This window comes from Tasmannia lanceolata, unplaced genomic scaffold (genome assembly GCF_043159265.1).
Source record: "Tasmannia lanceolata isolate RefF3 unplaced genomic scaffold, GAP_Taslan_0.1 ptg000006l, whole genome shotgun sequence".
In the NCBI taxonomy this organism is placed as follows: Eukaryota; Viridiplantae; Streptophyta; class Magnoliopsida; order Canellales; family Winteraceae; genus Tasmannia; species Tasmannia lanceolata.
Genome location: NW_027518683.1, coordinates 23152148 through 23165268, shown reverse-complemented (window position 1 = coordinate 23165268; position 13121 = coordinate 23152148). Strand labels below are relative to the sequence as shown.

The window sequence follows — 13121 nt, the reverse complement described above, 5'->3', positions numbered from 1 at the left end:
GATTTTTGGAATGGGATATTTATGGAATCCCCAAGCTGGGAGAAGCAAAAACTACATTTAGAAGTGGATGAAGTAGCACATCCATAGTGGTTTGTCTTTCATTTCCAATCTCCGAAAGAGTCCCAATTGTTTCAAACTTTCGATTTTTGGAATGGGATATTTATGGAATCCCCATTCACAGCAAAATGGCAAGGGAGATCTGGGGCAAGTTGTTAAACAGATTTGGTATCAGGTGGGTATTTCCTACTACACTATCTGATCTCCTAGTAGAATGGTCGATGAATCCTTAGAAATAAAAAATAAAGTATTATGGAATGCATCATTCCTAGCTACCATATGGGTGATTTGGAAGGAAAGAAATGTAAGAGACTTCAAAAGAGTTTCCAAAAGCTCTGCCTTCCTCTTTGTCAAAGTGATTGCTTTGACGATCTCTTGGGTTAGATCCCTCCCTCACTTCAAATTTTTTTCAGCCTATGAGCTATGGGAAAGGTATGTTGCAATGGTGAACCCAAACACAAAATAGTTCAAGAGTGGGCACCCCCTCCTCCCGGTTTGTTGAAACTCAACTTTGATGGATCCAGTTTGGGGAATCCTGGCCTGTCAGGAATAGGGGTTGTTCTTAGAGATGAGCTTGGGGCAATCATTTGGGCCTATGCAGGGCCCATAGGAGTGGCAGATGCTACAGAAAGCGGAGGTGCATGTAGTCCATCAAGGGTTGAAGTTGGTGAGGCAAAATCGATTGATGAATGTAGTGGTTGAAGGGGACTCTCTGAATGTCATACGATGGCTCAATGGAGCCTTGAAGTGCCTTGGAGATTTTGATAGGTTGTTTGACCAGATGCTAGACTTGTTGAAATCCTCACCTATGATGTTTCAGCATATGCATCGCTCGGCAAACTCGGAGCTGGATGATCTAGCCAGAGATAGAGTCTCTATGGAATCTTTCGAGTCCTATGACTCTCTCACGCCTTGATTTTTTGTCTTAGTAGAGATTCTTTTGTTGTATTTCTCTGCTTTCTCTATATCGACCATCTCAGTTTCTTCCTTCTTAATAATATTGACTGGCATTTTTTAAAAAAAAGATCAAACCTTATTTCGTGGTGTTCCAATGCAGAGTTCAGATAAAACCATTAATGGAGAGGCTATGTGAACGACGGAACCTGTGACTGCATAAGATTTCATTGAAAACGAATCCTAATGATTCATTGGGTGGGATGACGAAACCAACCGATGACCCATTTATTTATTCTGAAAGATCCTGGCTTTTGTGCTTTGGTGGGTCTTCTGAGATCCTTCCGAAGACCTATGTTGTGTTGAAAGAATATCTATATGATCCAATCCATTGCGTAAGGCCCGTAATAGCAACAGAACAAGGGAAATTATACAAAAAAGATTGTTAAATTGGAAGGTTAGGATCATCCTATGGAAATGATTTTTCGCACACAACCTACTTACGTTGTGGCCGAACAAATGGACGGTTTGCATCATCCTATCGTGTGGGCGGTACCGTAATTCTTGAAAAAAATACGGGTTTATATGGCCACATCATAGAAAATCTCTTATTTCAGGGGATTCAATAATTCATACGGCCGTACCGTACTTTTTATGGCTCAACAAACCCCTCCTATTTAGGGGGCTAATTAGAATATAGATTTTATAAGTATGTGGGGGGGGGGGGGGGGGGGGGGGGGGATAACCGGACAAACCAGCCCATCACACCCCAAATAAAATAAAAAATATCTCTCTCTCTCTCTCACACACACACACACAGGGGTATATTCGAAAAGAAGGCACATGCGGCATGCCCATATGAAAATATGACTAAATCCTTCTCCTCTCTCATAAATGGGCCCGCGAATGTTCTTTGAATTAATTTTTTCATAGACGCCAAACATGTCTAAGTCTTCTAATGGCTTCACTAAATCCACCACCTCACACCTGTACCAATCCTCGTTAATCAATTTTTCCAGTTGACTGCTTATCATTCGAAGACAGATTTGATAAATTTTATTAAATTTGCCTACCAACGCCTCTAAAAGAAGCTCCGATATATTCCGAATATTCAGTGCCTACCCTACTTTTTAAGCACCCAATGAGATGGGACCGTGACTTTTATGCGATGTTGTACGCCTCACATTAGATTTGTTGGTGGAAATAGGGGAAATTATAAAATGAAAACTACAAATATATGAACTATAAGAAAGATGGAAAAGACCAAACCGAATATAGATGATTCTCAATATATATAGAGCTACTGTACGTCTTCGAACACTTCGCTTAAGACGTTATTCGGCCCTATTCCGGTGCGAGGATCAGACAACTTAACCGTCTCCAGGAACAACAAATAAGTGTTGGTGAGCACCTACCAAACATTTTAAAGGCAAAGCTTCGAGTCTCTTTAGTTAAGCAAATCGGGCTCTTCACAGCACTTTGAGGCTTCTAAGATTTACCTATCTGATACAAAAATTGTTAAGTTAAGTGGACAATTCCTAGCCATTCAAAAAAATAGTGAGGAATCCTATCCGTCTAATTGGAAGTTATATGAGCAAAAAGTTGATCTAATTGCGAGAAATCTTACCCGTTCAATTGGAAGCTGGATTCTATACTGATAAGCAGTCCATATTCAACACCCAAAAGATCTCTTTATAAGCTGCTTTTGATTTATGTTGGGACCCACTAGTTTGATATCCCAAATCCACCGTCCACGTGCATTAGATTATTTTTGAAAGAGAGAGAGAGAGAAAATACATTAAAGGTTCGGTGTATCCGCCAGATTCCTCGCCTTTATGTACTTACCTTAATTCGAATTAGTCTTCAATGAAATGTTAAAAATAGAAGTTTTCCTTGTTAGAAAATCAGACTTTGAATTTTTCAATCCTTCATGCCCCAATCCATTTTTTCTGTATACAATTTGCAGTTATTCTCCGAAAAGGAAGCAAAATTGTATCCTCTAATTTCTTTTCTTTCTCTCCCTCAATCTTCCCAGCAAAAAAAATTCCATTCTCACAATCAATTAGCCATACAAAAATCTATACATTAGAGATCATGAGAATCCCAACAACTTCAAAAGCTTAAAACTCCAATGAGTCACATACTTCTTTCTAGTAGAATCCATCGTGTAAATATGGAAAAATTCAATGGAAAGTGTCCTAATCAGCTCTGCTTCATCCTTCTGTTCTTCACTTTCTGGGTTTTCTTCTTTTACTTTCATTCATGGAAATTCCAATCATTACCAAACGAGTACTTAAACGAAGGGTTGTTAGAATCAGACCCACCAAAGCAATCCATTGATCAACTACCAAAGATTGAATTGGTAGCAAAATCTGATCAAGATCCAAAGCAACCCATTGATCAACTACCAGAGATTGAGTTCGTAGCAAAATCTGATCATGATTCGTGCTCCGATCGATATATTTATGTTCACGATCTTCCCACTCGATTCAACGATGACATGCTCAAGGAGTGCCAAATGCTTAGCATATGGACCGACATGTGCCGGTTCCTGTCGAACTCAGGCCTAGGCCCCCTGCTCGAAAATTCGGACAAGGTCTTCTCTAACAAAGGTTGGTTTGCCACTAACCAATTCGCGGTAGATGTGATCTTCAATAACAGAATGAAACAGTACAAGTGTTTAACCAACAATTCATCATTGGCTTCAGCCATCTTCGTACCCTTTTACGCAGGCCTAGACATATCTAGATACCTTTGGGGATTCAACACATCGACACGAGATTCAGCTTCTCTTGATCTTCTAAATTGGCTAGTGAAAAAACCCGAATGGCGGTTTATGCAAGGGAAGGATCATTTTCTAGTTGGAGGAAGGATAACATGGGATTTCAGAAGGCAAACAGATGAAGAATCAGATTGGGGTAACAAGTTTTTGTTCTTACCTGAAGCGAAAAACATGACTATGTTAGTTATTGAATCAAGTCCTTGGAGTAGTAATGATTTTGGGATACCTTATCCCACATATTTCCACCCTTCAAAGGATAGTGAGGTTTTCCAATGGCAGAAGAGGATGAGAGGACTGAAAAGGAATTATTTGTTTTCATTCGCAGGGGCCCCACGTCCAAACATGGCCGGTTCGATTCGCGGTCAGATCATCGATCAGTGTCGGGCTTCGAAAAGAGGGAAATTGTTAGAATGTGATCAAGGGGAGAGCAAGTGCCACTCTCCAAGTAGTATTATGAAAATGTTTCAGAGCTCTGTGTTCTGTTTACAGCCTCAAGGAGACTCTTATACGAGGAGGTCGGCTTTCGATTCGATGCTGGCGGGTTGTATACCGGTATTTTTTCATCCGGGTTCGGCGTATGTACAGTATACTTGGCATCTACCAAAGAATTATACTAGTTACTCTGTATTTATACCGGAGGACGAAATAAGGGAGGGGAAGGTTAGTATAGAGAAGAGATTAGTTGAGATTCCTCCAAATAAGGTGAAAGCAATGAGGGAGGAAGTTATAAGGCTGATTCCTAAGCTGATATATGCAGATCCAAGGTCTAGATTAGAGACTCTTGAGGATGCATTTGATGTGTCTGTTAAAGGAGTAATTGATAGAGTGAATAAGTTGAGGAGAGAGATGAGAGAGGGGATTTCTGATTTGGGTTTTGGAGAACAGAACAGTTGGAAGTATGCTTTGATGGGAAAAGTTGGAGAACATGAATGGGATCCTTTCTTCTCAAACCCAAAGGATGGAGACAATTAGATGAGGAACTAAAAAAACACATCTAAGACCAAAAGGGTTAAACCAAGGGAAGTTCTTGAGCCAGTAGTTCTCTAATGCTTTAAGTGTACAAGTTCTTTTGAAAAAAGAGGCAATCGTACTGGTTTTATTGATGACAATTTTCAATACTACCATGTAAAGTTTAGATACACCAAAAGATGAGATGTACATTTTCCATTAATTTAGAAGCTTGTATTCCTTAAAATGCTTGAAGAGATTCATAGGTTTTAGAATTTAGAAGAGCTTTTAATGTGCTCCATTGTTTTTTTATGATTTTATTTTCTAGTGGACATGCTTGTATAGTGCACATTCCATTTATTTTAATTACTGGGAGACTTCTAAGCCTTAGTTTTGATATACAGAATGAATGAAACTTCACTTTCATCTCTAAACGACAAGGCTAAATCGCATTAAACAAATTTGAGGGATGGCGTCTCCTCTGTGGTGACTTTCGATCTGCCATAAGCAAACTACACACTGAAATGAAAACTAAAATTAATCAACAACTCCAATGACCAAATCAGAGAGTCAACATACATGTGTAAATAACTATATATGCCCACAAATGAAATAACAAAGAGAGTCGCAAACAAATCTAAGTTAATGTTATGAACAATAGCTCTAAACAGCACATCCAAGGAAAAAAATCAACAATAAATAGAAAATCCATGAACAACATATAAAAAATAATTAAAAAAAAAGAAATAACTACCAAATCAAAATTGCACAAAATAATAGGAATAGTCATAAAATTCAAAGCCAATTTTGAGTAAAAACTGCAAATACATAGGCAAGAGAATTACATGAAATGATTTAAATGTAAACTCCGCACATTATACAAAAGAGAAGTGATATTGTTAGCCTAGGTGGCAACCCAAAAGGTGGGTGAATTGGCTTTTCAAAACTTTTATTCCTTTTTTAAGATTAATTAGAAAATTAAATCAAAGAATAAATTGACAATTAAAGCAAAGAAAATCCAAAGAATTCTTCTTATTTTATGTCATGCCCGACCCCACTGTGTAGATATTGTCCGGTTCTGGGTCATCTACCCTCCCCGGTTTTATTTTCCAGCAGCACTAACCGTGCCCGACCCACTCCGTGGGGCCCGCCCCTTAGAGATGCTGAAAACGCATCTACATAGAGAGATGAGAAATCTACATATATAGCCCAGTTACTTCTCCTCCCTTTCTGATGTGGGATCTTTCAATCCACCCCTCTTAGGGCCCAGCGTCCTCGCTGGCACACCGTACTGGATGGGAGGTCCCGCTTTGATACCATTATGTCATGCCCCGGCCCCACACTGTGCAAATATTGTCCGGTTCTGGGTCGCAACATGCCTCGGTTTTGTTTTTCCCACAGGAAAACGGGTCTACATAGGGAGAGGAGAAATCCACATATATAGCCCAGTAACTTTTCCTCCATTTCCGATGTGGAATCTTTCAAACCACCTCCCTTAGGGCCCAGCGTCCTCGCTGGCACACCGTACTGGATGGGAGGTCCCTCTTTGATACCGTTATGTCACGCCCCGACCCCACTGTGTAGATATTGTCCGGTTCTGGGTCATCTATCCTCCCCGGTTTTATTTTCGAGCAGCACTAACAGTGCCCGACCTACTCCGTGGGGCCCACCCCTTGGAGATGCTGAAAACGTGTCAACATAGGGAGAGGAGGAATCCACATACATAGCCCAGTAACTTTTCCTCCCTTTCCGATGTGGGATCTTTCATTTTATACACAGGCCGTCGATTTAGCGTTGGATACAAAAAGGGGGCGAGGCACCCATTTGTTTTTTTATTTTTCAATAAATGGTTCAAATCATTTTATTGATATGAGTGTTCGATAAAAACACAAGCACAATTTTAAAAAAACATAGAGAGAGAGAGAGATTGCACCCGGATTTTATAATGGTCCGCCACAAACCGGCCTACTCCACTCCACGATGATCTGATTTCACTAAACCCGGACTTCTTTACGGATGAAGACCAAACCGATTGCAAGCTTTTCTCTCCAAAGCTTCGTCCCGAGGTTGACTCCGTGCCTCGTACACTCATTCGAGCTTCGACTCCAAGCTCACTTCAAAGGGTTGAAACGGTGGCCCCCACCATAGTACAAAGACGATGAAAATAAAATGCCTTCACAAAGGCAAATACACAAGTGTACCTTACTACAATTCACTCTTAAAGAATTACAAGTATAATCCTATTCTAATCCCTCAAAAGATCACCAAATGTGGCTTAAGAGTGTGTCTTAAAGGTTTAAGGGGTAGAACCCCTATTTATAGATAAGGGAACAAAAAACTAGCCGTTATAGCTCACCAACGGTCAACTCGGTCGCCCGACCGTTAAATATATAAAAAATCCAGAAATTCTTGTTCGGTCGCCCGAGGAATGGAACTGATTCTTTTAATTTTAAGGCCTTTTGGCCTTCGTTCACTCGAGTATTGTTTGGTCGCCCGAACAAATGCCAATTTGGCATTTTTTATTCTTTTCTTCCCTTTGGCATTTGGGCTTTTGGTCCACTTAATTTCATTAATATATTTAACTTATTTTGGTCTCATATAAGTGCCTCTGAGTGGTTATTTGAGATGGATTATATTTGTACAATCTAATAGAAAGAGACTTTGACTATTGAGTCTTCTTCAAGTCTTCTCCTCTTCATGGATCTCCTTCTTCCCTTTTGCTACCTTGATCTTCAAGCTTGCTACCTTGATCTGCAAGCTTGCTTCAATGCCTTTGATCCATGCTCCTTGATTTTGATGATTAGATAAAATCTTCAACTAAACACAAGATCATTAGTAAAACGAAATTAAATAAGAAACCAACTTGTGTTTGGAATCATCAAAACAAGTCTAAGAAGATTACCAAGGTTGAACCCTTAGTCTTACATATATATTCGCGCCCTTTTCTTTCTTGGGTCAGCCCCTCTAGTGTATTTCTCACTACCTTTTTACACTACAAGGGATGACCCAAGGAAGAAACGGGGATGAATATATCATTTTCCTATATGAAACTGTTGGGGGTAAAATTTGGCTCCAATCAAAACTGACATGTGGCGCTTAGAGATTCAAAGGCTGAAGAGGCTAAAAAGGTAATTTTGCAGCTCTTCCAGAAGCCCTAGCAACCCTAGAAACTATAGCCACCACAAAGGATAAACTCGAAAACCAAAATTTTGGCCCAATCAGAGACTCCAAAAAAGGCAACTTTCCTCAACTGCCTAGGACTCTACTCTATAAAAGGGGACCAAACTCTAAGCTACGCATTCACAGCCACATTCTCATAATCCTGGGCCCATAGAGAGCTTAACGCGTACTTGTTTACGCTTCTGACTAAGGCACCGGAGAGTCCCCTAGAGTCCAACTCTGACCCTCTTTTCGATGCTCTGCTGTGTTCGCAGGTCATCTTACTGAGAGCCAGCTCAGCAGAGTTCACTTTCTGAACTCCAGTCTAGATTTTAGTGGCAACAGATTGGTGTTGTCCGTGAGAACAAAAGAAAAGAAGATCCGAGTATGGCGCCGAGGAAGAGCAACCACAACACCCATCAAGATACGCGATCCTGGCATGAGGTGTGAACTACCCCAAGGCACAGTTCTTAAAACCGTCATGAAGCATCTCGTGCAGCCCAGCTTCAGCCTACTAACAGCCATCCTGCAGCTCAGGAGGCTGTAGCAATATTAGGCCAGGTCGACAAGCTAGCCCAACAGGTCGCAACCTTAACCGACCTGGTCAAAAGGCTAATAAGAAAAGGAAGACCAACCTCCAAGAGATGAGGATTCAGGACATAACCAGGATGACAAATCGCCGTCCAAGAGAAACACAAACAACAGATCGGACTTTGCCTCAAGTCCCAACAAAGAGTTTTGCTATTGGTGAGAAAAAAGGATAAAAGCAAGAAGCAATCTGATGGAAGATGTCGCATCACAGTACAATGCAACGCCCAAGTTGACACCCACATGGGCCCCAATATCTAGAGTTTGGACTTTAAGCTATCTATGTCGTGGGCCCCACCTTAGATTGCTCATTACCCAAAAAGATAATCAAACATGGTGAGAAATCCTAACCGTTCATGTGCACAATGTCCTGATTTGGATTCTATACGCAAATCGCAATCCTTAGCGTGTCTGTGCATATCTTAGATTTGATTTTAAATCTATCTATAATTCTACCTATATATGTATAGATTTTATACTATATATAACAGTAAAACTTGTTATTCAAAACCTTATAAATGAAAATTTTGCATTAGCTACAAAATCTATATATTTATATACTATTTATAATGGGAAAACTTTTTGAGCGCCAAACCTTATAAGAGTAAAGTTTTCATTAGGAAGGTGATATATTCATCCCCTTTTCTTCCCCTTCCACCCCCTTGTATTGTAAAAAGAATAGTCATAAATAATGTTTTAAATTTCAGTTTCGGCCGAAATTTCGGAGGTGACCGAAACCGAAAAAGGTGCATGAAATGTCTTTTTTTTTTTACCAAAATTTCGGTAATTTCGGCTGAAATTCGGTAAAAGAATAAAAAATTAATATTTTTTTTCTAAATTTTGCCGCCGGAATTTGGTAAGTTTCAGCCGTTTCGGTACGCTTCGGTGTCAGTCTCGACCGAAATCCTAAAATTTCGGATTTCGGTTGAAATTTAAAACCATGGTCATAAACAAGGTTTTAAATTTCGATTTCGGAGTTACTTTCGGGGTTAACCGAAATCCTGAAATTCAGGCCAAAATTCGTTAAAGGGTCACGAAATGTCGTTTTTTTTGGGCTGAAATTTCGGCCAAAATTATTGAAATTTCGGTAACTTTGGGTGTAATTTTTGGTAAAGGAATAAAAAATTAATATTTTAGAAATTTCAGAAATTTCGGTTTCGAAATGTTTCGGTTTCAATCTCGGTCCTCACCGAAATCCGAAATTTAAAACCTTGGTCATAAATACACTAAAGGGGGCGTCATCTAGGTAAGAAAATGGTGTCAATATATCATTTCCCTCTCCGTTAACAACTAAATATGTCAGAAATGTAAATTTCTATGTTTCTATGAAGGCAAGTGATATATTCGCCCCATTTTTTATTTGGGACAGACCCCCAGTGTAATGGGCTGTCCCAAGTTCCCAACTACAAAAAGGGGGCGAATTTATCATTTCCCTTATATTAAATACTTAGAGACGTAGACTTCTCGATAGCTGTTCGATACCTTATACAGGTAACTTGCTTTATAGCTATTAAATACTTTTGCATGTTCTTCCTCTATTATCACCTCGTAAAAATTTAGTCATAAAGGCAAGAATATTTTTCTCCCTTTGCTTGTACATAAGAAATAGTATCTGAGGTTCTGAAATCCTAAAAATAGAAATTTCCCTTGTTAGACAAGCTGTACATTTTGTCTGTAATTGAAGCAACAATGTATGGCCTGGTTTCTTCCTCTTTTTCTCCCTCAATTTAGAGAGAAGTTGGTTCTTTCAAGAAATTTTTTTCCATCCTTTCATTCCCATTTTCTATACAAAAATTGTTACGACTATTGGAGGCCTGAGTTCCCTCGAATTAACTCATTGTTTTCTCAATTCTTTTCTTTTCTATCATCTTCTTCTCTATTTTCTGTTTCATATAGAACCTTGTTTTATAAAAAATCTGTATATAAGAGATCGTTAGAACTTCGAAAATTTCAAAACCTCTTTCTTCGAGGATTTATCGTGAAAAGATGGAGAAATTGAATGGAAACTGTCGTAATCACTTCTATGTCATCATTTTCCTCTCTTTCATTTTCTGCTTTCTCTTGTTTTACTTTGATTCATCAACTTCTAGAGTTAACTACTTCAACATGTTGCGAGAGTCACAACCACCAGATCAAGCTGTTGATGAGTTAAATGAGGCTACATTAGTTACAGAACCAGATCATGATCCGTGCTCAGATCGATATATTTATGTTCATGATCTTCCCACGAGATTCAACTATGACATCCTCAAGGAATGTAGTAAGATTAGTCTTTGGACAGACATGTGCCTCTACTTGTCTAACTTGGGTCTCGGTCCAAAAATCAAGAATTCTGATAAAATCTTCTCAAACAGAGGTTGGTTTGCCACTAACCAATTCGCCATGGGTGTGATCTTCCACAACAAAATGAAACAGTACAAATGTTTAACCAACAATTCTTCATTGGCTTCCGCCATCTACGTCCCCTTTTACGCAGGCCTTGACGTGTCTCGATACCTATGGGGATTCAACACTTCGCTACGAGATTCCGCCTCTCTTGATCTCATAAATTGGCTTGCGAAGAGGCCCGAATGGCGAATTATGGGAGGGAGGGATCATTTTCTAGTTGCAGGAAGGATTACTTGGGATTTTAGGAGGAGCGCTGATGAGGAATCTGATTGGGGTAATAAGCTCTTGTCCTTGCCTCAAACTAAGAACATGACTATTTTACTTGTTGAATCTAGTCCATGGAGTAGTAATGATATTGCAATACCATATCCCACATATTTCCACCCTTCAAAAGACAAAGAAGTTTTCCAATGGCAGAAGAGGATGAGGAGACTAAAAAGGCATTGGTTATTTTCGTTCGCGGGGGCGGCCCGCCCGAAGAGTAAGGACTCTATCCGCAGTCAGATCATCGATCAGTGTCGGGCTTCGAAAAGAGGCAAGTTGCTAGAATGTAATCAAAGGGAGTATAAGTGTGAAACTCCAAGTAGTATTATGAAAATGTTTCAGAGCTCTGTGTTCTGTTTACAGCCTCAAGGAGACTCCTATACAAGAAGGTCGACTTTAGATTCGATGCTCGCGGGTTGTATACCGGTATTTTTTCATCCGGGATCGGCGTATGTACAGTATACATGGTATCTGCCGAGAAATTTTACGAGTTACTCAGTATTTATACCGGAGAACGACGTAAGGGAGGGGAAGGTTAGTATAGAGGAGAGGTTGAGCAAGATTTCGGCGAAAGAAGTAAAGGCGATGAGGGAGAAGGTTATAGGGATGATTCCTAAGCTGATATATGCAGATCCAAGGTCTAGATTAGAAACTCTTGAAGATGCATTTGATGTGTCTGTTAAAGGAGTAACTGATAGGGTGAACAGATTAAGGAGAGAGATGAGAGAGGGGATTTCTGATGTGGGTTTGGAAAAACAGAACAGTTGGAAGGATGCTATGATGGGGAATGTAGAACATGAATGGGATGCTTTCTTCACAGAGCCAAAGCATCAACTGACTTAGAGAAGACAGAAACAATCACAGATAAATCTTCAAGGGTTAAGGTAAGGCAGATTTTGTAGCTTTCCTTGGCAAGTGAAAAAGCAAGAAATTCTTTTAAGCATACAAGGTACAGGTTCTAAATAGGAAGCCATTCTGGTTTTCAGAGACTCCAAGAGATGATATTCACATTTTCCATCTATTTAGAAGATTGCAGTTTTTTAGAATTCTTAAAGAGATTCAATGTTTGATATATTAAGATGGTTTATAATATGGTCTATTGCTTCGATGATTTTTTTTCAGGGAAGTATATGTTATACATTTTTCTGTATATATGGCCTTTCTGACTTTAGCTCTCTTGGTTCCCGTCGTTATTCATGTAGGACTAAGTGCTTATTCCTTCTATTTTAAGTTACAGGGTGACTGTCAAGCCTTAATTTTCATATGCAGGATGAATGTAACTTCAGATTCATCAGTAGGGGAAAAAAAGAAGCTTAAATCACTGTCAAAGAAAATTGAGGGATTACTGTCAAGCCTTAATTTTCCTTGCCAATGAGTATCTGAATCTTTGGAATGAATTGAACTATGCTAGCAGTGCAATATATTAGAGGAGAATCAACTCCCATGTTGTGTGTTTTTAGTACTCATATCAAGGCTTCCTTAGGCCTTGTTTGGATTGCAGGAATTTTTTAGAAAAGTTCGGAGAAGAAAAAACATTTCAAAATTTTGTTTTTGGGACCTTCAATTTATAATGATATCCCTCTAAATAAGTCATAACAATATCATTTCCATCTAAATAGTGTAGTCAAAACTTTTCCTACGAATTTTTTCCACGATAAATATTTTTCCTGCAATACGAACAGGGCCATAAGTTTCTAATGTGGGTGGAAGCTAGCAAAGAGGCAAATGCAGGCTTAGATTATCTTCCCAAGCTGCACTTCCCAGTGAAGAATGACAATATAAAAACCATGTAATTTTCGTATTGAACTTACAGACAATGTTCATGGTGTTTGTCTGTGAAAATTGGGTACTCTTGTAAAGTTGGATGTTTCCTATTAATCCTGCCAAAATCAACTTATAGACTGTTCGTTTTGTATTCTGAGAATTGATTTCGAGTCTAAAACTGACTATTGAAATCAAAATTGGGTTTAATTTTGAATTCAATAATCAGTTTTAGACTCAAAATCAATTCTCAAAATCCAAAACGAACAGGGCATATTGT

At 39.1% G+C, this 13121-nt stretch overlaps 2 protein-coding genes across 4 annotated transcripts; both read left to right on the top strand.

The window, feature by feature from the left end:
- Nucleotides 1-2803: 2803 nt before the first annotated feature.
- Nucleotides 2804-5050, top strand: LOC143880125 (xyloglucan galactosyltransferase MUR3-like). 3 transcript variants are annotated; one of them, XM_077382885.1, is made up of 2 exons: nucleotides 2804-3563; nucleotides 3660-5050. In XM_077382885.1, exons 1-2 carry the CDS (start codon nucleotides 3083-3085, stop codon nucleotides 4703-4705), a joined length of 1527 nt encoding a protein of 508 aa, XP_077239000.1. In that variant the 5' UTR covers nucleotides 2804-3082; the 3' UTR covers nucleotides 4706-5050. The 3 variants fall into 3 exon arrangements, with proteins under 3 accessions (XP_077239000.1, XP_077239001.1, XP_077238999.1); XM_077382886.1 differs by having other exon boundaries at nucleotides 2805-3563; nucleotides 3684-5050; XM_077382884.1 differs by having other exon boundaries at nucleotides 2806-5050.
- Nucleotides 5051-9652: 4602 nt separating this feature from the next.
- Nucleotides 9653-12180, top strand: LOC143878515 (xyloglucan galactosyltransferase MUR3-like). The gene has a single exon (XM_077380791.1). It carries the CDS (start codon nucleotides 10415-10417, stop codon nucleotides 11921-11923), a length of 1509 nt encoding a protein of 502 aa, XP_077236906.1. The 5' UTR covers nucleotides 9653-10414; the 3' UTR covers nucleotides 11924-12180.
- Nucleotides 12181-13121: the final 941 nt, after the last annotated feature.

Bases quoted from the DNA above. Each gene is read 5' to 3' on its own strand.
- LOC143880125 (XM_077382884.1), top strand. From the start codon at position 3,083: ATGAGTCACATACTTCTTTCTAGTAGAATCCATCGTGTAAATATGGAA.
- LOC143878515 (XM_077380791.1), top strand. From the start codon at position 10,415: ATGGAGAAATTGAATGGAAACTGTCGTAATCACTTCTATGTCATCATT.